This window comes from Bubalus bubalis, chromosome 18, assembly GCF_019923935.1.
Source record: "Bubalus bubalis isolate 160015118507 breed Murrah chromosome 18, NDDB_SH_1, whole genome shotgun sequence".
NCBI lineage: Eukaryota > Metazoa > Chordata > Mammalia > Artiodactyla > Bovidae > Bubalus > Bubalus bubalis.
Window position 1 is genome coordinate 47,800,958 of NC_059174.1, and position 23,782 is coordinate 47,824,739.

A 23,782-nucleotide genomic window follows, 5' to 3' on the forward strand; every position below is an offset into this window, starting at 1 on the left:
CAGCATCACCTGGAATCCAAATGCTCTAGCCCCATCTAAAGACTTCAGTTCAGTTCAGTAGCTCAGTCGTGTCCGACTCTTTGCCATGAACCTCAGCACTCCAGGCCTCCCTGTCCATCATCAACTCCCGGAGTTTACTCAAACTCACGTCCATTGAGTCGGTGATGCCATCCAGCCATCTCATCCTCTGTCGTTCCCTTTTCCTCCTGCCCCCAATCCCTCCCAGCATCAGAGTCTTTTCCAATGAGTCAACTCTTCGCATGAGGTGGCCAAAGTACTGGAGTTTCAGCTTTAGCATCATTCCTTCCAAAGAACACCCAGGGCTGATCTCCTTCAGAATGGACTGGTTGGATCTCCTTGCAGTCCAAGGGACTCTCAAGAGTCTTCTCCAACACCACAGTTCAAAAGCATCAATTCTTTGGCACTCAGCTTTCTTCACAGTCCAACTCTCACATCCATACCTGACTTCAGGGAATCTAAATCCCTGGAAGTGGAGCCTAAACCTGTTTTAACAAGCCCTTCTGATTGAGTCTAATGCACTCTGAAGTTTGAAAACCACTGGAGTTTAAAGTCAGCTTTTCAGTCCATCAAAAAGTCATGGACTGGGGAATTCCCTGGCGGTTCAGTGGCAAGGACTCCAGGCTTCCACTGCAGGGGGCTCAGGTTCAGTCACTGGTGGGGTAACTATGATCCCAGCAGCAAAATAAAATAAAAAGACAGTCTGAGGCCTTAACTGGTAGGCGTCAGAGTACCAGTGAAAACTGTTAACTTATTGAATATTTATTTGTGCCAGGTAGTCTTCACGTGTTATCTTATTGACTTCTCAAGACAACGCTATGACATGACTGCCTTTGTCTTTGTTCTGCAGAGGAGGGTTTTAAACCGCATTCAGATTAATTTCCCACACGGAGCCCTAATTTTTTTTTCACTAGAATTGTGATATCAAAGTCTGATTGGGTAGAAGGATAAGTAGGCCAGAACCACCAATAGGAACTCCCTGAAGGCCTTCCTATCACAAACTTCGTCCGCAGCTCCCTCTGCAGTCCAGGGCCCGCGCGAGTTCTCCCTCCCTCTGTCCCTTAAGCCTTAAACGCTAGTCGGGAAGCGCGTTGCCACGGAGACAGGCGGGTGAAGCAGGCGTGCCTCGCGAAAAGCAGAAGTCGGTTGTGGAAGTGTAGGCGGCCATTTTGAGACCGGGCAAGAGGGGCGGGACTGGAGCGGCAGAGTGACGGTTGACCGGTTTTAACTTAGTGACTGGTACCACCGGGCAGGGAGAAGAGGGAGTGCCTGGGGCCTCCCTGGGAGGGATGCAGGGGGTGGGGGCGGGGTTAAGAAGGGGAGGAGAGGGGCGGGGGGAGGCGAGGCGGGGAAAGGCTGAGGAAAAGGAGGAGAGTCCAGGGACTGGGCACAGGACGGGCAGGGCGGAGAGAGGGCGGGGCGAGGTGCCTGGAGAGGCCAAGAGAAGAAGCCGGGCGATGAATAGGGGCGGGGCTAGAAGAGGCGGAGCTTAGAGCTGGGCTATCCAGGGCATGGAAAGAGGTGGCGAGAAGGGGGGTGACAAGGTACCGCGGTTCAGGGGGAAGGTGAGGACCGAGAAAGTGCTGACAGACAAGGGAACGCCGGCAGGGAACGAGGAGGTGCAGGGCGAAGAGAGGGTGCGGAGCGATCGGAAGGCCAATGGCGAGGAGAGTTCCCAAGGCAAAGAAAGGGTCTCTAACGAGAAGGGGCGGGGTCATATGAGGGGGCGGGGCAAAGAACGGGCTTGGGAAGAACATCTCCCCCATGATGAGGGGGAAGGGCGGATCGATAAGGGGAGGGACAAGGCGCAGAAGACTAGCGAGGGGCAAGCTACAGGCGAGAAGTCGAAGCGAGGACAAGGGAAGAGGTGGGGCGTGGGGAAGGTACAGGTTCGGGAGAGGGACGGGTCTAGAGGCAGGATCTTGTACCTGGGCAGGGCCCGAGCACGGAGAAAGGGGCGGTGCGGAGAAATGTGGGGGGGCGGTGCAAGACGTGGGGGCGGAGCCAGGCACAGGTATGCGAGGAGAGGAACTGGGGGCAATAAGTGGGGCATAGCTAACCCGGAAAACAGAAATAGAGACCGACTGAAGAGTAGGGGTCGGAGGCAGAGCACAGGCAGAGCAAAGAAGGATAGGGCAAGGCTAAGGGGTGAGGCTGGGAGGCGGGGCGAAACCAGAGGTAGGGGCATGGCCAGGAGCAACAGTAGGGGAGAGCCCTGGAGTAGCAGCAGAGGCGGGGTCCGGAAGAGCAGTAGTTGCCGGCCGGAGGTCTGGAGCAGAGGTGGAGCCAGGAGCAAGAACAGGAGAGAAGCCAGGAGCAATAACACAGGCGGAGCCGGGAGCAAAAACAGGAGAGAAGCCAGGAGCGAGAGCAGGAGAGGAACGTGGAGCAAGAACAGACGAGAAGCCAGGAGCGAGAGCAGGAAAGGAACCTGGAGCAAGAACAGGACCGGAGCCAGGAGCAAAAGTAGGAGTGAGGCGAGGAGCAAGAATAGGGGTGGGGCCAGACATCTGAGCAGAGGCGGGACCAGGAGCAGGGACTGGGCGGGGCGCAGGAATAAGGCGGGATCTAAGACGGCGCCTACCAAGAACAGTCTGGCCGGCTGGTGACCTCCGCCTTCTCCAGGTAGAAGCCACGTTACCCACTTGCCCGAGATGTTCCCTGTTGGCCCTGCTCCGTGGCCGAGGCTCCGAGTCCTGTGGGCGCTGTGGGCACTGCTGGTGGTGCTGTTGGCACCGTGGAGGTTGTGGGCGATACAGGAAACGCAGGAGTGCACCTGGCAGGTTGTCCTGAACAACTTAGAGTCAGTAGGCAAGAACGATACTATCGATCATTTCGTCGATCAAGAGCTGTACACAGTGGACAAAGTGTTCGACCTGCTAGTGGACGCGCCCATCGACCCGGACGAGGTGAGGGGACTGGGGGCAGACGAATGGGAGAGGTCCTGGAGCTGCACCCTTCTGGGCTCTGGACATTTGCTCACCATCTCCTTGCAGACATACTTGGGCTTTCCTTACTACCTGAAGATCAACTACTCCTGCACAGGAGAGGTGGTGAGTGTGTGCGGGGGCAGGGGATGTTCATTCTGTTGGGGCCTCAGTTTTCCCCCTTTCTAACATTTAAATAGGCATGCCACCATTGAACCCTAGGGACCTTAAAGATTCGAGAAGATTCCTGGTATCTCACCAGGCACATAGTTGGTGCTTGTTAGCTTTTAATTTCCATTAAAAAAAGAAAAGAAAACAAAAAAACCAGAGAGATATTCCCTGGTGGTCCAGTGGTTAAGACTGAAAGCTTCCACTGCAGGAGGCACAGGTTGGGCCCCTGGTCAGGGAACTAGGATCCCACATGCCAGATATTGGGGTCAAAAAGAAAAAGAAACATATTTTCCTCATAAAGTAAAGAAAATATTTTTTTTAATTGAGATAGAATTCACATGTCCTAAAATTCACCATTTAAAAATATACAATTCAAGGGTTCCCTGGTGGTCCAGTGGCTAGGAGTCCTGGCTTGGTGTGCAGGGAGCATAGGTTTGATCCCTGGTTGGGGAACTAAAATTCTGCAAGCTGCCCCTGGAGACCACTAATCTGTTTTCTACTTCTGTGAAATTGTTTATTCTGGACATTTCATATAAGAATGGAATCAAGCAATATGTGGCCTTTTGTATCTGACTTCTTCCACTTAACATGTTTTCAAGACCCATCCATAACATGGATCAGTATTTCCTTTTTATGGCTGAGTCACCGATGCAGTGGACTTGAACTTGGGCAAGCTTTGGGAGATGGTGAGGGACAGGAAGGCCTGGCATGCTGCAGTCCATGGAGTTACAGAGTCAGACACGATTGGGCGACTGAACAACAATATTCAGTTGTATGGATGTGCTACATTTTGCTTAGCCATTCATTAAGTGATAGTGATTTGAGTTATTTCCACTTTGGGGGTGGTTATTATGAATGATGCTGTGTTTGTGTAAGCATCTGTTTTCAGTTCCCTTCAGTATATACCTAGGAAATGAATTTCTGGGTCACATGATAACTCTGTTTCACTTTTGAGGACCTGCTGGGCTGTTTTCCAAAGCAAATCCATGTCATTTTACATTCTTATAAATAGTATATGAGGGGTCCAGTTTTTCTATATTGTCATTTGTTGTTGTCCATTTCTTTGATTCTTGTCATCTAATATGTGCGAAATGGTATCTCAGTGTGGTTTTGATTTGCATTTGCCTCATAACTAATGATGTTGAACATCTTTTCATATGCCCATTAGCATATGCCCATTTATCTATCTTCTTAGGAGAAATGTCTGTTCAGATCCTTTGCCCGTTTAAAAACTGGGTTATTTGTCTTTTTATTGTCACATTATAAAATTTCTTTTTATATACTGGAAAGTAGTTCCTTCTCAGATATATAATTTGTAAATATTTTTCACTTTCCATGTCTTTTCACTTTCTTAATGATGTCCTTTAAAGCACTAAAGCTTGGCATTTATTGAGATATAATTCACATATCATACAATGGCACCACAGTTTTAATTTTTGATAAAGCCCAATTATCAATTTTTTTTTCATTTGTTGCGGGTCCTTTTGGTGTTGTCTAAGGCTTTACCTAACCAGAAGTCATGAAAATTTACTCCCATGTTTTCTTCTAAGAGTTTGTTTGTTTGTTTTAGGTCTTACGTTCAAGCCTTTGATTCATTTTGAGTTAGTTTTTGTATATGGTGTGAGGTAGGGGTCTAATTTTTACTTATGAATATCCAGTTATGCCAGGACTGAAAAGATTGTTCTTTCCTCATTGAATTGTCTTGACATCCTTGTCGAAAATCAATTGCCCATAAGTATAAGGGTATATTTCTGGATATAATTCTATTCCATTGTTCTAAATGTCCATATGCCAGTACCACACTGTTTTGATCGCTGTAGCTTTGTATTAATTTTCAAATTGGGAAGTTTGAGTCCTCCAAGTTTGTTCTTCTTTAAGATTGTTTTGGCTGAAATAAGCAGAATGTTGTGGTTTAGAACTGAAATTCTGAAGGCTACAGACCTGGGTTTGAATCTACTGTGGACTCATATTTATCTGGAGGAGGTATAGCATGATTGTGAATCCTTTGAGCTCTGAAGCCAGGCTGCCTGGCTTCAAACACCAGTCCTGCTCATAAGAGCTGAGTGATCTCAGGCAAGTCACTTAACTTCTCTGTACCAAAGTCTCCTCATCCTTAACAAGGCTACAATAATGATCATACCCACTTCATAAAATGATTAAATATGTGTGAAGCACTGAGCACAGTGGCTGGTTCATAGAAAGTGAACACTAGCAATAAGTTTCTAGAGTGTGACCTGGGCAGAGAGTTGACTCCATCAACCTTCTCTCCTTATCTGTGAAAGCCTGATAGTCATTCCTTTATCTATTTATGCAACACTGAACTCTGAGTCAGACCCTCTTTTTTTTTTTTTTTCCACAATGGGGTGGGGAAGTGGTACAGTGATAAACAATGTGGCCTGATTTTTCTTCTGGATTCGGCCCACCAGGGAAGCAGACAATCAACAAGTAAATACAGAAAACAACTTACTAGTGTAATCAGTGCAAAGAGGAAAATAAAATGAGATGAAGGCATTAGCTGGAATGGTTGGGGAAGATCTCTGAAGAGCTTGAGCAGAGGGCTGAATGATGAAAAGGGAGACAACTGGGGAAAACATTGGAGCCGAAGGAACAGCAGGTGCAGCAGCCCTGAAATAGGACCGAAGCCAGTGTATATGAGGAACCTCCCAGAGCCCGTGTGTGGCTGGAGCAGACTAAGCAAGGGGAACAGTGGGAGGGGAGAGTGAGACCTGGCTTTCTCTCTAATGAGATGAAGCCATGAGGTTTTGAACAGAGGAGGGATGCAATGGGATTCAGGTGTTAACAGATTGAATGGGGGGCAGAGCAGGAGCAAGGAGACAGGGAGGAGGCTGATGCTTGGTCCAGACAAGAGTTAAGGGTGGACAGCACCAGGGCAGTTGTGGCCACTATAGCCCTGATAAGGAAGAGGCCCCCAACACACCCACACCTGCTCCCCTGTGATTGGAAGCCAGAGGGAGGGCTGGGACAGGTATAGGGGGCAGGATTGAAAGGGCCTGGGCCGAGGCATTCCTCAGGATGAAGGCCTGTGCCAAAGGAATCAGACTAATTAAATCTCCCACCCGTGTCTCATAGCTCCCCCCACACCCCTGCCCACAGTGACTTGAGCACAGCTGTCTCTTGGGGTTGCCGCCAAGCCTTTTCTAATGCTCTTCTAGAGACTTCCCTGGTAGTCCAGTGGTTAACACTCCATACTCTCAGTGCCAGGAGCATGGGTTTGATCACTTATCAGGGACCTGCATACCGCATGGTCCAGCCAAAAAATGAAATATTAATGCTGTTCTATACCCTAGAACTGGCTTTCCCTGGTAGTTCAGCTGGTAAAGAATCCGCCTGCAATGCAGGAGACCCCAGTTTGATTCCTGAGTTGGGAAGATCCTCTGGAGAAGGGATACGCTATCCACTCCAGTATGCATGGGCTTCCCTGGTGGCTCAGATGGTAAAGAATCCTCCTGCAGTGTGGGAGACCTGGGTTCCATCCCTGGGTTGGGAAGATCCCCTGGGGGAGGGCATGGCAACCCACTCCAGTATTCTTGCCTGGAGAATCCCCATGGACAGAGGACCCTGGCAGGCTACAGTTCATGGGATCGCAGAGTTGGACACAACTGAATGACTAAGCACAGCACAGCACATACCCTAGAATACATGTCTTTCTCCTTCCATCTCCACGCTAAGTCAGGGGTCCCCAAACTCTGGGATCTAACGCCTGATGTTCTGAGGTGGAGCTGATGTAATAATAATAGAAATAAAGTGCACAATAAATGTAATGCACTTGAATCATACTGAAACCTTCCTCCCATCCTCCAACCCTGGTCAGTGGAAAAATTTAGTCCCCACTAAACTGGTCCCTGGTGCTAAAAAGGTTGGGGATTGCTGCTCTAAGCCCTGCCCTCCCTTCTTAGCCCAGCCAGGATCCTGGCATTTCTGGGAGGTTGTCCCTGGCTGCCCGGTCACCCTCGTCCCTAGTTCCTTTCTGTCTAACTGCCCCTGCCTGCCTGCTTGCTAAGTCACCTCACTCATGATTGACTCTTTGTGACCCTATGAACTGTAGCCCCTCCAGGCTCCTCTGTCCGTGGGATTCTCCAGGCAAGAATACTGGAGTGGGTTGCCATGCCTTTCTCCAGGGGCTAACTGCCCCATCATACCCCAGATCCCAGTCCCTAAACCAGAAGCCCCAAGAGTGAGAATGGAATCCCTGAAGTGAGGGAAGATGCTGCTAGTAGTTATGGGTGCCAGGTGCTCCCACCTTTACATTTTTGTTTATCCCATGCTTTCTTGCCCTGTGTATTCCCTATGTCTAATTTCTGTCTGAGGACCTTGCTCTGGACTCACCTCCTCCAGGAAGACCTCCTGACTCCCTCCCAGCCGAAAGCACCTCCGCCCCTCTCCTAGAATGGTTCCGTCCCCCTCCCAAGCCCCAAACCTAGACCATGTTCTCTGACCTTCCCACGGTGGAGAGTCTGTTCCCCTGACCCAGCCTAGGAAGAAGGCGGGCTAGTAAAGGTGGGGTCAAGGCAGGGGGACCCACAGGCTCTCTTAAGGACACCCCTGTGGGGCCATCTCGCCCTCAGTCCTCTGAGGCCCTGGTCCGCAAGGGCCACCTGACAGGGCTGAAGCCAGTGGTGCTGGTCACCTTCCAGTCCCCAGTCAACTTCCATCGCTGGAAGATAGAGCAGCTGCAGATCCAGATGGAGGCAGCCCCCTTCCGCAGCCCAGGTGAGCCTGGAGGGTCACAGCCCGCCTGGTGGGTGGGGGCATGGCCGTGTGAGCGTGGCCAGGGAACCTCAGCAGGGTTCATGGTCTCAAGGGGCGGCTAGGAACATCAGAGGGGCCTATGACCTGATGGGGATGTGGGGATGGTTGGGGGCCTCACAGGGATCTCTGACCTGGGAGGGGGGTGGCCAAGGAGGCCTCAGCAGGTTCCGGGGCCCAGATGGGGCCACACAGAGGCCCCAGGGGGATCCATGGCTGAGAATGGAACATGCCAAGTTGCGGGGGGATCCCAGTGGTTGTGGCTGGGGTGGGAGGAGGCTACTGGAAGGCCTCAGCAGCCTCAGTGCCCACCACCTGCCAGCAGAGCGATGTGATGCAGAGGAGGTGTGTCTCATGAGCTGGTATACACCCATGCCCATCAAGAACGGCAGCGTGGTCATGCGCGTGGACGTTAGCAGCAATGGCCTGGGGCCCTTCATTCCCAATAAAAGGTGCCCTTTCCCGATCCCCGGGCTGGGTGAGGCACGGAGACTCTGGGAGGGGCTTCCTAATTGCCGGTTTCCCATAGAAGACAAGAGTGGTCCTCAGGGACGGAAAGGGGCAGGGAAGTGGCTGTGAGCTCTGGCAGCAGCCGGAGCCCACACCCGTGCTTGCCCCACACCCACCTTCAGGTTTCATGTGAACATCAACGGCTTCCTGGAGAGAGGGCGAGACCACGAACTCCAATTCACTGTGGGAAATGAGGTGAGGGGGCCCCGGTGATGGGAAGCGCCCTGGTGCCATGCTCTGCTAAATACACATTAAGTCTTGACAGTGACCTGAGAGAAGGTCCTGTAACATACCCATTTTAAAGAGGAGCAAACTGAGGCCCCAAAAGATGGAGCCATTTGCCCACAGACTTGAAACTGTGTCCACCTGACTCCTGCACCCATATTCTTAATCACAGTGCATTCATTCATTCAGTAGGCACTTCCTGAGCACAGAGTGTGGCACCATGGGAACATAACAGTGAACACACAGACCCAAATCCGTGCCCTCTCTTTGAGCTGACAGTCTAGTGGGAGAGACAGACACCAGACCAGCACACATGAGATCAGGTCAATTCCACAGCAGGTTAAAATGTGGTCAGTGTGCTGGAGAGAATTCAGACCGAGGGGAATTAGATCTCTGTAAGAGGGGGTGGTGGGGGCTTCCCAGGTGGCTTAGGGCTAAAGAATCCATCTGCCAATGCAGAAGACGCAGGAGACATGGGTTTGATCCCTGGGTCAGGAAGATTCCCTGGAGTAAGAAATGGCAACCCACTGTGGTATTCTTGCCTGGGAAATCCCATGGACAGAGGAGCCTTGTGGGCTACAGTCCATGGGGTCAGAGAGAGTCAGACACAGCTGAACACACACACAGGAGGGGACAGCTGTGTTTAAATGGATGCTCAAGAAAGGTGTAATTGAGGTCAACATTTGAGCACAGTCTTGGTGGAGCAGAGGCAGGAATTACATGGCTACTAGAAGAGAATTTCGAGCAGAGGGAACAGTTGGTATAAAGTCTCTGAGAAGCAGTGAGGAAGCCCATGTGGCCGGGAGAAAGTGAGCAAGGGGGAGAGTGGTGGAGGATGAGGTCAGAGAGGTGAGGGAGGCAAATTGCACACGGCCTTGTGAGTCAGGGTAAGTTCTTTAGGTTTTATCTTAAATGAGACAGAACCGTGGGAAGAGAGGGGCTTGTTGAGCAGCCCTCTGGCCCCTGCCCCGCAGCTCTTCCATCTGATACCCCGGCACTTTGTGAATGTCCCGTCGAGGCCACTGTGGTACACTGTGGACCAGACACCCGTGCTCATCCTGGGCGGCATCCCTGAGGAGAAGGCCATCCTACTGACCGACACAAACTTCAAGGACTTCTTTCTTGTGGAGGTGAGTCACTGCAGGGCAGATGGTGGTCTGGGTTTCAGCTCCTAAAGTGGAAAGGGGCCCAGAGCCACGGAAGGGGTCCCCAAAGGCACACCAAAGCCCAGAAGAGGCAGATAACATCAACAAAAGACAGACTCTGCAGGCTGGGTTCAAATCCTCCTTCTGCTGCCTCCTGGCTGTGTGATGTTGGGCAAGTCACTTCCTACCCTGGCCTCAGATTCCCCATTTGTAAAATGGGAGCGATATTTATATTTACCTTACAGAATGATTCTGAGAATGGCACAAATGCATAGCAGTCAGACCCAGAATGAGTAATATGGGAGTTGAAGCTATTGTTATTTATAGGTCACCATTTGTAGTTCTGAAATCCCAAATCTTTGAAATGGCATTTTCACAATTCAAGGCTAAAACACATTTGTCGAGAAACTCTGACTTGAGCTAACAAAGACTTCTTTTTTTTTTTAATCTTTATGCATTCTATTTAATAATATTCTGATGCTGCCCTGCAGAAATATTAAGGAACTTGATTATGGGGTGCTGCCCCAGGCCCCACTGGGTGTTTGGGTGGTATATATGTGCCATGATGTGCGCTCAGTCACTCAGTCATATCCAATGCTTTTGTAGCCCGCCAGGCTCCTCTGTCCATGGGATTTTCCAGGCAAGAATAGTAGAATGGTTTGCCATTTCCTAATCCAGGGGATCTTCCCGATCCAGGGGGCTCCAGCATCTCCTGCATTACAGGTGGATTCTCTACTCCTGAGCCACTGAGGAAACCTCATATATGTGTCATCTTACCTTCTAAACACTGGAAAATTCTGAATTTCAGTATACACCTGGCCTCTAGGGTTTCAAATTCGGCGTTGTGAGCCTATATTACTTCCAAAACATGGAAGTAGCATCTGAAGCAAGGTCCTTTCAGTGGGAAAGACAAACATGTTTGGGTTAATTGCAGTTGTAGGCAGAACTCCAAACCAGTTTGTTTTCAGCAAAAAAATAGGATTGAATAGGTGCACCCAACTGCAAAGCCTGGACACAGAGCAGCATGCAGGCCTGGCTTGATTCAGGGCTCAAATGAGGACTCCAACTTTCAGCTTCACTTCTTCTGGATTAACTCCATCCTCAAAGTGATTCATATCATCCCAGCTCATAGGCAGAGAAAGGAAGCACCTCTTTCCCAAATAGATTTTTTTAAAAATTCCTGAAATTTATTTGCTTGGTCCTGATGGCCCCAGCTTGGGTCATATGTCCCAAAAGAATGGAGCATGCCAGCTGGCTTAGTCATGAGATCTATCCTAATGAGGAGGGTACCAAAGACAAGAGACAGTGAAAGGATGACTCCCCCGGAGTGAAATCAGGGTAGCTTTGCCACAAGCTGGGGGGACAAGATGCTGGTTGTTAATTTTGTCTAAGATAGCAATGTGGACCACAGCAACCCCTAAAGACTGCTTGAACCTCCTCCCATCAAAATTGAAAGTGCCATCTATGATTTCTTTTTTTTTTTAATATTTGTTTACTTATTTATTTATTTGGCTGCATCAGGTCTTAGTTGCAGCGCACGGGATCTTCATTGCATCACGTGGCATCTTTTGTACTGTGACCCATGGGATTAGTTGCTCCGAGGCATGTAGGATCTTAGTTCCTCCACTAGGGATAGAACCCACGTCCCCTGGGTTGAATGGCAGATTTTTAGCTACTGGACCACCAGCTAAGTCCTCCCACACATGGATTTCTGACAGCCCCATGTGGGTTAATGTTCTCTCAGTTCCCTCTGGCTCTGAATTCCTGCTTCTGTTGAACTCCTCCTGTTTATAGAACATCTCTGGCCTATAGAGCTGTCCTGTCAGCTCTCTCTCTGCTTCTGACCCAGGTCTCTACAGACCTTGTTCAGTTTTCACGCTCCTGACCCAAACACACCCATAGGAGAGATGTAGCCAATGCATTCTGCTGAAGAGATTTGGAGGGCAAAGGAGGGGAGTTATGTCATGAGAATTAAAGATGCAATTTGAACTTTAGGCATCCTTCTTTTTTTTTTTTTTTAATTTATCAAGATGAAAATCATAAAATTCACCATTTAAAAGTGAACAGTGTAGTACCATTGAATATATTGGTATTGTGCAATCACCAACTCTATTTCCAAGGGATTTCCGTCACTCCAAAATCAAAGTCTATTTATTCTCATATTTTAACCAGAAGGACTTTTACCACATTGCTGTCTCTGCTGTTTTCCCTCTTTCTTCCTGTTTCACCCCTCAGCACTCCTGCCAACTGCCCCTAGGATTTCATAAGGACAACCCCCGCCCCCCCGCCCCCCACATACACACTATGCAGCTATCTTCAGCCTTGTGTTGGTCATGTTTAGATGGCTGTAACAGGAATTCCCCAGAAGTCTAGTGATTAGGATTCCAGGCTTTCACAGCTGTGGCCCAGGTTCAATCCCTGGTCAGAGAACATTCCAGAAGCTGGATGCTGCATCCAAAAAAAAAAAAATTTTTTAATAGATGCTGTATCAAAGAGACCCCTGAGAGAGAACAGCTTAAATGGATGGTATTGCTCATTTGCCAAACAGTCCAGATGTGAGAAACCCCAATCTCTTTTACTTTCCTGCTTCACCATCTTCTAGACCCCAGGTGTTGATCTTACCCGTGTGATTGGAGCTGCATCATGCCCATGTCCATATTGAAGCCAGCTTGGAAGGAGAAAGAGCAGAAGTGAAGGGCAAGCTATTTTCTCTTAAGCAAGTTTCACTTGCAGTCACATTCCATTACTGAGGAATTAGTCAGTTGGCAACATGCACTTCAAGGGAGGCTGGGAAGTCTAATTTCCACCTGGCTGGCACATACCCTGCTAAAACTCCATTACCAAGGAAAATGGGAGAAATGGAGTTGAGCCCAACTAGCTACCTGCCAAAGATGGAAGAGGGAATTTGTTGGTTCATGTAACCAAAAAAATTCAGGACTTCAGGTCCAGTTTGATCCAGGATTTCAAACAGTGTCACCAAATCTGAGTCTCTCTCTCTCTCTCTCCATTTCTCAGACCTGGTTCCTCTGTATTGACTTTCAGTTCAGTTCAATTCAGTTCAGTCACTCAGTCATGTCCAACTCTTTGCAACCCCATGGACTGCAGCATGCCAGGCTTCCATGTCCATCACCAACTCCCAGAGCTTGCTCAAATGATTGACTTTATGCTCAAACATCTCTGGACTTGGAACTGCAAAGGTTGCATCTTCCCAGGCCCACATCCAGTGGGAAATATCTTTCCCATTATCTTCTAACCCTCAAATCACAGGATTCCTTCCACTTGGTGTGGCTCACCATTCGCCCACCTTGACTCAGTCATTGTGGTCAGAGAACCCCAACAGGCTGCTTGTTGGGGGAAATGAGTCAGAACTCTCAATCACTGCTCAAATAAGAAATCCAAAAAAAAAAAAAAAAAAAGAAATCCAGCTGACTCACAGCTTTTCTTTTTCTCAGGCATGTGGAGGAAGAGGGGAGATGTGATGATCTTCTAGTTTAACAAAGAAATTTTCCAAGTATTTCTTCCAAAAAACAGAGGCAGCACTTTAAATATTAACAGGGCAATACATTGTGATACCAATCAAAATGACAGATTGCGAGGGTGCACGTTAGTTTGCCCAGGCATAGCAAGAGTCTGTAGTCTGCAGAAATCTCTCATGTACTGAATAGGTAGGGAAGTGAGAATGTTTATGTTCCTCTTAACTTGGTAAAATTTCCCTTAGCAGCAGAGCCTAGAGTTTTATTTTGATTTATACTTTTTAAAAGTAAAAAATAAATTTTTCTTGTCTTCATTGCACAGCATGTGGGATCTTAGTTCCCCAACCAGGAATCGAACCCATGCCCTGGACATTGAAAGCTCAGAGTCTTAACCACTGGACCACTGGGAAATCTCTGATTTATGCTTTTTGTTGGAAAAGTTAGTAGAAAATTCCACTTTCTAGTGGAAATTTTCAGTCAAACACATAAGTAGAGAGAATTGTATGATGAACCCAGCTTCAATAATTAACATTTTGCTTTTTTTTGCCCTACTTTTTTTCCCCTAGAATGTCTGAAAGAAAATTCTAGCCATCATACTGTTTCACTTGTAAATTCTGGGAATACTTGAGGAAATATCTCTAACACATTAGGATTTTTAAGAAATAAAATCACAATGCCATTATGATGCCCAGCAAAATTAACAATAAGCCCCTAATATTGGGTGGGCCAAAAAAATCATTTGGATTTTTTGGTAAGCTGTTACAGAAAAATCCAAATGATTTTTTTGGCCAATCCAATATCATCTGACCTGGTCATAGTTAAATTTCCCCCGTTATCTAAAAATGTGTTTTACAGTTGGTTTGCTTGAATCAGGATGTGCATGTTGCATTTGGTTGTAAACTCTCTTAATTCTCTTCTCACCTATAAGTCTGCTCTCCCCCAACCCACAACCATCAATCACCTTTTTTTTTCTTCGGGTAATTTAAGAAGCCAGGTCTTTGGTCCTATAGAATTTAACTGTTTGCTGCTTTTTTTTTTTTGGCTGCTCTGGGTCTTCACTGCTGCATGTGGGCTTTCTCTAGTTGTGAACGGGGCTACTCTGGTGAATGCATGCTACTCTGCAGTGCATGGGCTTCTCATGGCAGTGGCTTCTCTTATTGCAGAGCACTGGCTTGAGGCACGTGAGGGTTACTAGTTGCAGCTCAAGGGCTTAGTTGCTCCATAACATGTGGGATCTTCCTGGACCAGGATCAAACCCATGTCTCCTGCATTGGCAGGTGGATTCTTTACCACTGAGCCACCAGGGAAGCCCTGGCTGTTTTCCTCTTCATAGAATCAGTTAACTTATTCCTCTGACCTTATGTATTGAATATTAGTCTCAGGGTGCCATAATAAAATATGACAGACTGGGTAGCTTAAGCACAGAAATTTATGTTCTTGTAGTTCTGGAGTCTGGAAGTCCAAGATCAAGGTGTCAGCAGGGTTGGTTTCTAGTGAGGCCTCTTTCCATGGCTTGCAGATGGCTACCTTCTCACTGTCCTCATGTGGCCTTTTCTCTGTGCATGAGTGGAGAGAGAGATAGCTCTGGTGTCTCTTCCTCTTCTGATAAGGACACCAGTCCAATAGGATTAGGGCCCCATCCTTATAACCTCGCTGGACCTTAATTATCTCCTTTAAGGCCCCAACACAGTCATGTTGGGGGATAGAGCTTCAACATGTAAATTCTATCTGCAACACCCTATATTGCCTATAAACTGGTAGTGAGTTCTAGAAGCTTGGTTAAAGTTATACTCAATCTTTTAGGCAAGAGCCCTTCATTGCTGGTGCTTTCCCACTGTTAATGATATTGCCAGGGTTAGCAATCAGTCAGTGAGTTCAGATAGCCAGTTGTTCAAATAGAATAGGATAGGTACTTCCCTGGTGGTCTAGTGGCTAAGAATCCAACTGCCAGTGCAAGGGACATGGGTTTGATCCCTGGTCTGGGAAGATCCCACGTGTCGCAGGGCAACTAAACCCATGAGCCGCAACTACTGAAGCCCATGCTCTGCAACAGGAGAGAAGCCACTGCAATGAGAAGCCCTCGTACCACAACTAGAGAAAGCCCACAGGCAGCAGCAAAGACCCAGTGCAGTCAAAAATAAATGAATATAAAAAACACAGAATAGGATTATTAAAATGTGCCTTAGGCCAAGCATGGAATCTTTTGGATCCACATGAGGAGAATCCTGACTGTGGCCTGGGGAACCAGCTGTGCTGAGCCCTGTTGAGTACATGGAGCACTGCCCAACTCCAGGGAGCACAGAAAGCCCCCACTGGCTCTGGCCTGGGTCACCTGCTTCCAGGGGAAGTTTGTTGGGGGAAGTTTGGCCACCAAGATGCTGCTGGAGGGTGAGTAGGAAGGGAGCCCTGGGGGCAGCCACATGTGTCCATCCCAAGCAGTGGTCAGAGCAGGTGCCTCCCCACAAGGTGGGACACGGGAGTGGAGATCAAGGCCACCTGCTCACCACTGGCTCCACTCCCCTGCAGTTGAGCATTGACAGTTGCTGGGTAGGCTCCTTCTACTGCCCCCAAGCCAGCTTCACCGCCACCATCTACGATGCCATTGCCACTGAGAGCACCCTCTTCATCCGGCAGAACCAGCTCATCTACTATTTCACAGGCACCTACACCACACTCTACGAGAACAATCACAGCAGCGGTGAGGGGTCACTGGCCGGGTCACATACCCGGGCGTCCTGGGCATCTTAGGCCGTGGGACCTGCCTGTTGGAGCCCCAGCGAGGGCACTTCAGGGACTCCATCACTGGAGGCACCTGGGAATGGAATTACCATGGGTGGGAGAGGGGGATGTAGGAGGGACTTCCCAAGCTCCTGAAGCATCACTTCCCACCCTGCAGGCGCCTCCTCCTACCCTCTGTATGTTGGGGCAAGGCTTTCATCCAGACCTTCCCAGGAGTCTTGAACCGACTAAGGGCAGAGAGAGGCCTGAGAGTGAAGGGAGGGAGCAGAGAGAGAAAGACACACGTGCATGCTCACTCATATGCAAAGGCACAGAGAGGGTCAGAAAGACATACGAGAGAGAGACGCACACCAAGTGAGAAGTGTGGGGCGCTGGGGAGGGGCAGAAAGTCAGACAGAGAGAGAATCAGAGATGGGCTGTTGGAAAGGCAGACCATGAAGGAGACTGATCAGGGAGGGAAAGAGAGACTTAATTTTTAAAAATTTACTTATTTGGCTGCATCAGGTCCTAGTTGCAGCGTGTGGAATCTTTATTTGAACATGTGAACTCTTAGCTGTGGCATGTAGAGTTTAGTTCCAGGGCTTGAACCCAGCCCCTCTGCTTTGGGAGTGCAGAGCCTTAGCCACTGGACCACCAGGGAAATCCTGAGAGAGACTTTGGATTCGGCCTCGTCTTTTAAATGATATCAAAGCCCTAGTTCTTCTGACCCCCGCCTCCTGCCCCTGCCCCATGTAAATGAGCGATGTGAACTTACAGGACCACAGAAACTTACACTGTAACCCCTATTTCATTAGTTAGTGAGTGTTCCCAAAGGCTTTATTTTTCTCACTTTCTTTCTTTGGGAACTTTGACAATGGGAAGAACCAGGTTAGAATAGATATAAGTCAAAGAAAGGGGTGTTTACTGGCTTAGCTAGAAAACTCAGGAGCATGTTGGTTTCAGGCATTGCTGGATCTGGGGTCTCAAGGTCCCAGGCTCAAATGTCTATGCTGGCCCCCACAGAGAGATGGGTTCGAGTCCTGGCTAACGAGTGCATCAAGAGGTTGTGCCCCGTGCATTTCCACAGCAATGGCTCCGAGTATGTGATGGCCCTCACCGCTGGCAAGAATGAAGGTTACGTCCACTTTGGGACCATCACAGGTAAGGTCTGGGGTCTCCAGCAGCCCAAGAGACCCCTCTGGATCCTCTCACTCCTAAGAGTTCTGACCCCAGGCCCTCACCTCTTACCCCTTCCTTCAGGAGGGGTCCCAGGCTGTGAGTCAAGATGGGTTTATGCCTTTGTAGTGGCAGGGCTTGGCGGGGTGGGGCGTGGGGGTAATGTATCTTTCACAATGTGTTTGGTTTCAAAGAGTAGAAGCCCAATTCAAAAATCATTGAAGTGTGGAAAATGTATAGACTTATTTAGATGGAAAGACCCAGATCCAGCATCAGGCATAGCTGGATCCAGGGCTTGCAGGGTGAATTGTCAGGACTGTCCCTTGGCAAGGGAGTATAGCCTAGGGATTATAGCATGGGTTCAGGAGAGAGACTGCTCTAACACACCCAACTCAAGTCACCTGTGGCTTTGGACAGGTAACTCAACCTCTCTTTTCGGGTGCTTACCCTCATTTGCAAAATGGTGCTGAGAATACTAATACCCACATCATTGTGTTGCTATCAAGGTTAAATAAGTTGACATATATGAAGATCTTAGAGCACTAGGGACATGGTGAGTCCTACTCAAGGGTTTATCATTATTAGCCCTGTAATTTGGCCTCATTTTCACAGGGGTTAGAGATGGCATCCAGGAACTCGGGGCTCACATCTCCCACTGGTTTGAGTCACCCCTAGCGAGTCTTTCCCCGTTGGCCTTAGCACAAATCCCAGGGTTCACTCTGGCCCATTTCTGGGTCATGTGCTCAGACCTGAGCCAATTACTGTGACCAGCAGGCAGACATATTCTGATAGGCCAGTTGTGAATGGACAGAAAGGCCAGTTGGGGGAGAGCTGCCCAGGGCTAAGAAGGAGGCACAGGTATTCAACCCTGGATAACTGAAGAGCTGATGTGGTGGGGTGCCAGAAGGGCTGGGAAGGGCCTGAGCATTGACCTGCTCTGCTCCTCAGATGGCCTTGTGTCCTTCAAGTTGCTGCCCAGGGATCGGTCCGTGTGCAATGCAATTCTAGGTACCCCGCTCCTACATGGGTCTGCGGGGGTGGGGAATAGGGCGGGCTTGGGAAGGTTGGGGGGCAATCGGGGATGTGGGAGAGCAGGGAAGGGTGGGAGAGGCCACGGGAAAAGATGGGCAGTTTCTTGGGGACGGGTGGAGAGTCACCAGGATAGACATGGCAGTCACAGAGACCATGGAGGGGGACGGGGCTGGAGGGGCTTCTCTGGACCTCTGTCTTCCCTCCCCAGTTGACAACTGCTCCATCACCTGGGCCGTATTCATTGCTGGTGACTACAATCTACTGATGCTGGTGGAGATTGTAGGCCCTACCTCCTCGAAGTATTTCCAGGTGGTCAGCTATGACCTGGGTAATTGGGGCACCACTGGGGGCTGCTAAGCGGGAAGGGGCAGGAGCTGGGGTTATGAACTGCTGCTCCATCCTGTGGCATCTGTGCTCAACAGATAGTGGAAAGGAAATGTGGCTCCTGCCACTGCTAGGTCAGGGGCAGTGGTGGAGAACAGGCTGAGTGGCCTGGGGAAACTGAGAGGAAGTCAATGAGACTGGAGCAGAGGGGGAAGGGGAGGGAGGGAGATTGGAAGCATGAGCAGATGTGAGACCTGGGAGGGCCTTGTGGCTCCCAATTAGATTTGATGTGAGCTGACAGAGTGAGAATAGGGCTTCCCAGGTGGTACTGGTGATAAAGAACCCGCCTGCCAATGCAGGAGACAATAAAAGACATGGGTTTGGAAAGATCCCCTGGAGGAGGGCATGGCAACCCACTCCAGTACTCTTGCCTGGAGAATCCCATGGACAGAGAAGCCTCTAGGGCTACAGTCCTTAGGTTTGGATACTACTGAAGCAACTTAACATGTGTGCATGTACAGTTGTTTAGGCTGTCTGGAGCTCCCCAGCCAAGGAATCAAGTCCTCTGCCCCCCAGGACTGTATCCTCTTAGAGGAAGTGCCTTTTTATAATTCACATGAAGAAGGTCTAAAGAGCCTAGTGGGCTACAGCCCATGGGGTCGCAAAGAATTGGACACGACTTAGCAACTAAACAACAGCAACAACAGTGGGCCCAAATGGGAAGCTGTTGGGATGGGGTTGGAGGCGTTGGGGAGCTGGGGACTTGCTCAGTTGCAGTCTTGAAAGCTCAGGGTCTCAGATTTTGCTGTGTCTTCCCCACCTGCAGTCAGTGATTACCTGGTTGTGCTCTACACCATCCCGGAATTCATCCCTGACGGTAGGAGGGGAAGGCAGAGGGGGCTGGAAAAGTGGGTGGGTGCCAGGAGAGGCCCAAGCGACCCCACCTCACTGCTGTGTCCACTTTGCTGTGCCCCCTGCCAGCTCGAGGCCTGGAGTTCCTGATGATTCTAGGGACAGAGTCCTATACCAACTTTCCGATGGTCCCCAAGGGCATGTCCTACAACCCATATAACAACCTGCTGCTCATCTGGGGCAACTTCCTCCTCCAGAGGTATGGAGCCGGCCTCCCCAGCCCCACATAGGGTGGGGCTCCTTTCTGAAGTCACCAAGTTTTCGGGTGTGTATGCCCAAGGCCAGAAGTGATCAGAACCATCATGGGGGAAAACATGGATGGGGATGGGCACAGATAGAATAGGGGAAGCTGATATTTTAAAGCTGGGAGTCCTTTTAAAAAAAAAACAAAACAAACGACACTTTATCCTTATTTATTTTTGGCTCCACTGGGTCTTGGTTGCTATGCATGGACTTTTCTCTAGTCGCAGTGAGCAGGGCCTATTCTTTGTCACGGTGCACGGGCTTCTCATTGCAGTGGCTTCTCTTGTCGTGGAGCTCCGGCTCTAGGCATGAGAATTTCAATAGCTGAGGCACTGGGCCTTATTAGTTGTGGTGCCCAGGCTTAGTTGCTCTGCAGCATGTGGGACTGAACTCACATCCTCTGTATTGGCAGGCAGATTCTTAGCCACTGGACCATGAGGGTGGTCCCAGTGGTGGGAATCCTTTCTTAAATAAAACCTGCTATGAGGACCCAACCTGTGTGAGCAATAGAGGGACATGGCCCAGGCAGAGGGTAGGATGCTTTTCACCCTTCGGGAAGCTGGAGGACCCAGAGCCAACTCTGTGGGGGGTTGGCAGATTTTGGTTGAACGCTCCTGTTTATGGATGGGCAGGTCAGCCAGAGGGTTTGGAGGTGGGGGGCAGAAAGGAGTCCCAGGCTTCCTTTGTGCGTTCTCATCAGGCTGGCGGAGAAGCGAGTAGATGGTTCCCGCAGCGGCATGTCAGGACTAGTCAGGGAAGCAGATAATCTCCGGGCCTCACCTGGGTGTCCTGACCTCCCACCTCTGCCCTTTCAGTTTTAACAGTGAAAACTTCATTTACCTGGCGGACTTTCCCAAGGAGCTATCCATCAAGTACCTGGTGAACTCGTTCCGAGGGGACATGGCCATTGTCACCGAGAATGAGGAGGTGGACTGCCCTGCCCCTCTCCCCACTTCCTTTCTGCCCAGCCACAAAGCCCAGGGGTCTCTCTTCTCCCCCACCCCCATCAGGGTAAAAGGGCCCAGGAGAGGGAACATTCTCAGGGACCCTGGGGAATGGAAGGGCAGCAGAAGCTCCATTTATAGCTGAGAATCCTCGAACTCAAAAAGGAGGTGTCTTTTCCAAAGTTACTCAGCAGGGTAAAGGGCGTGTGCTCAGAGTCACGAGGGGATGTCCAGAGGGGGCCCTCTTTCATTCCGCCATGGAGCTCAGAACACCTGATCCACTGCTGGAGACATAGTGGCCAAGGAGTCAGCTGTGGGCCCTGCTCTCACAGGGTCCCAGGCCAGTTGGGAGGATGGATTCATTCCCAGACAGTGACAGTTCAGAGCAGCCAAGGCTGCAGTGAGGAAAACAGCACCCATGGAAGTTCAGACGCTGTCTGGGGGTATATGCGTCAGGGAGGGCTTCATAGAGAAGGCCACATGGAGGGGGGATGTGCTGGAGGCTGGAGAGGATCCTCCAAGCTGAAGCTAAGGAGGAGGTTTGGTCTACAAACAAATGTGTTAGGGGATGAGATGGTGGGCATCAGTGCAGAGGTGGGAAACTGAGGCCAAGGGGATGCTGAGACCCTGAAGGGGGCAAAGAGCGAGAAGGGAGACTTCCCTGGCCATCCAGTGGTTAGGACTTCACCTTCCACTGCAGCAGGTGCGGGTTCGATCCCTGGTCGGGCAGCTGAGATCGCACATGTCTCAGGGCCAAAAAACCAAAACAGAAAACAGAAGCAGTATTGTAACAAATCCAATAACAATTTTAAAAATGGTCCACATTAAAAAAGAATCTTAGGAAGGGTGAGAAGGGAAAAAGAGGGCTTAGCCCTCAGATCCCCAGCCTTCTGGCAGTATGTATATAAGGAATGGTTACATTGCAAGTAATAAAAACCCAAGCAGACTGAAACACTGAGGAAATGTATCATGGGGAGTGAGGGCTGGAAGCAGAGGTGGCTGGGTCTGAGAAGCAGAAAGATGGCTCACCTGGTCCCAGCCGGAGGTGAGCACCCAAGACTCACCCCTCAGGGAGTGGGGTCCTCACCCCTCGGGGCGGGGGGTGGTCACAGCACCCCCGGGCCTCACGCACACACCCGGCTGTCACACCCCCAGATCTGGTACCTGCTGGAGGGCAGCTACCAGGTGTACCAGCTGTTCCCGTCCAAGGCCTGGGAGGTGTACATCAGCCTCCAGGTTCTTCAGCAGTCCTCTCGCTACGCCCCCAATGAGACCATGGTCACCCTCTTCTACGAAGACAACAAACTGTACCAGGTGCCAGGGTGGGGGGATGGCGCGGGCGAGACATGGGGGAGCTGCAGGGTGGCTGACACCAGCTCACGTGGCCCTTGCCTTCCCACTGCAGCTGGTGTACCTGATAGACAACCAGCAGGGCAGGCTCGTCAAGAGGCTCATGCCCGTGGAGCAGCTACTGATGTACCAGCAGATCAATAATGAATATGTCTTGGAGCGGCAAGGGTGAGAAGATACTGAACCACAGAGATAGTCAGAGAGCCTTAGGCACTGCTGTCTGAAGCTCCCATTCTGGGGTGGGGGGGTGGGGTGGGGAGGGGAGACCAAGCCATCCCCAGTGACAGCCTTTGGGCTCAAAGGAGGAGGGGTCTAACCCAGCCTGGGGGCAAGGTGCATCAGGGAGGGCTTCAAAGAGAAGATGTGCATGAAGGGTGAGGAGAACTGACGAGGTGGTAGATGGAGAAGGGTGTTCCAGACAGGGGGAACCACTTGTGCCAAGTGGAAAGGAGATTGGGTGATGAAGAACTGAGAGGGAGAGTAGTATGGATAGAATGCATTGCCATTGAAGTGCCCTGGAGACCAGGCGGAAAAGGTGACCCTGGTGGTCGTAGGGAGGAACTTGAACTTCATGATCAGATTTTTACATCCTTCTGCTCACCTGCAGAGGATCCTCGCCCAGGGAGGCAGCTGGGAGTGGTGGAGGAGTGAGGTGGAAGAACCCTTAGAAGGTTGAGTACCGTGGAGGGGTCGGGGAGAGTCTAGGATGCGGTCCAGAACTCTGTTCTGAGGGGCTGAGGGACAAGCAGATGAATATGTCCAGGGGCTGAACCTGAGGAGGAAGGTCAGGGATTGCGTAAGTCAGGATCAGCCTTGCGTAGTCAGCCGCGCAGGGGTGGGAAGCAGGCCCGCGGAGGTTCCTGGTGAGCGGATCCCGGGAAAGTCAGCTTCCGTCCTCCACTACCACCACTCAGGAGCCACCTGACGCTGTCCTTCTCCAACTTCTGCCCCTTCACGGTGATGCGTCTGCAGGAGCTGCCCAACCCGCAGATCTACACGCGCCAGGAGCGCTACCGCGCGCAGCCGCCGCGTGTCTTGGAGCCCTGGGGCTTCCACAGCGAGAACTCGCTGGCTGTCTATCAGGGCCTCATCTACTACCTGCTGTCGCTGCACTCGAAGTACGACAAGGTGGGCGTCGTCCGGGTGGGCGCCATCCTGCCTGAGGCGTTATCGCAGGGGCTTCTAAGCCGGAGAACCGCGGCGGAGGGCGGAGCAGAGCAGAGCCGCCTCGGTGCTTCCGAGGCTGAAGGGGGGCCGAGGAGGGGATCGAGCTCGGTTCAGAAGAGATGGCTTTGGGCTGGGGGCGGGGGTGGGCGGTCGGGCCGAAAGCCGGGCTTGGGTGTATATCTTTCAGTTTGGGTCAGGGGCTGGGACTGAGGCTGGGGACACTGCCTGCCTGGGCACGCCCCTTGACATACCCACCCCCTCCCCTCGGTGCCTGCAATTCCTGCAGCCATACGCGGAACCAGTGCACGACTCCACCTGGCGCTGGTGGAAGAACAAGAAGCAGGACCAGGTGCGTGGAGAGGATGGCGAGTCGGGGGAAGGGGCCGAGCACGGATCTCCCCCTCACCGTCCCCCTGTCCGGGCACTGACTTTGCCCCGGACCCTGTCGCCTAGGAGTACTACTTCTACCTGGCCAGCAACTGGCGGAGCGCGGGCAGTGTGCACGTTGACATGACCAGCTACGAAAAGATCTACGACCTTAAGGCCGAGAACGAGCTGCCCGAGCGCATCTTCCTGGACAAGGGTACCAGCTACAGCTTCTCAGTCTTCCTGACCGCCCGGAAGCCGGAAGTCCAGCATGGTCTGTGGGCGGGGCCTGAGTGGTGCCGAGGGGCGGGCTT

At 50.7% G+C, this 23,782-nt stretch overlaps 1 protein-coding gene and 1 long non-coding RNA gene across 12 annotated transcripts in view; one reads left to right on the top strand and one right to left on the bottom strand.

Annotated features, from left to right (window-relative positions):
- Nucleotides 1–378: 378 nt before the first annotated feature.
- The window catches only part of CATSPERG (cation channel sperm associated auxiliary subunit gamma), a 31,120-nt gene continuing 7,716 nt past the window's right edge, over nt 379–23,782 (top strand). The window contains exons 1-19 of one of the 10 annotated variants that reach the window (XM_025269048.3): nt 1,591–1,885; nt 2,648–2,927; nt 3,015–3,071; nt 7,703–7,847; nt 8,206–8,335; nt 8,516–8,588; nt 9,593–9,748; nt 15,763–15,934; nt 16,978–17,115; nt 18,079–18,138; nt 18,371–18,490; nt 19,313–19,363; nt 19,468–19,597; nt 20,457–20,568; nt 21,741–21,899; nt 21,991–22,103; nt 22,850–23,063; nt 23,389–23,451; nt 23,556–23,742. In XM_025269048.3, coding sequence (XP_025124833.2) covers nt 1,737–1,885; nt 2,648–2,927; nt 3,015–3,071; nt 7,703–7,847; nt 8,206–8,335; nt 8,516–8,588; nt 9,593–9,748; nt 15,763–15,934; nt 16,978–17,115; nt 18,079–18,138; nt 18,371–18,490; nt 19,313–19,363; nt 19,468–19,597; nt 20,457–20,568; nt 21,741–21,899; nt 21,991–22,103; nt 22,850–23,063; nt 23,389–23,451; nt 23,556–23,742 — 2,509 coding nt within the window. In that variant the 5' untranslated portion in view covers nt 1,591–1,736. The other 9 variants (XM_025269053.3, XM_025269049.3, XM_025269051.3 and 6 more) reach the window with 9 other exon arrangements.
- Nucleotides 19,796–23,713, bottom strand: LOC102415617. Of its 2 annotated transcripts, XR_006546446.1 has the most exons (4): nt 23,571–23,713; nt 23,034–23,178; nt 22,537–22,707; nt 19,796–21,874 (listed from the first exon to the last, which is right to left on the bottom strand). It is a non-coding gene; the product is annotated as an uncharacterized LOC102415617 (long non-coding RNA). The 2 variants fall into 2 exon arrangements; XR_328460.3 differs by having other exon boundaries at nt 19,796–22,707.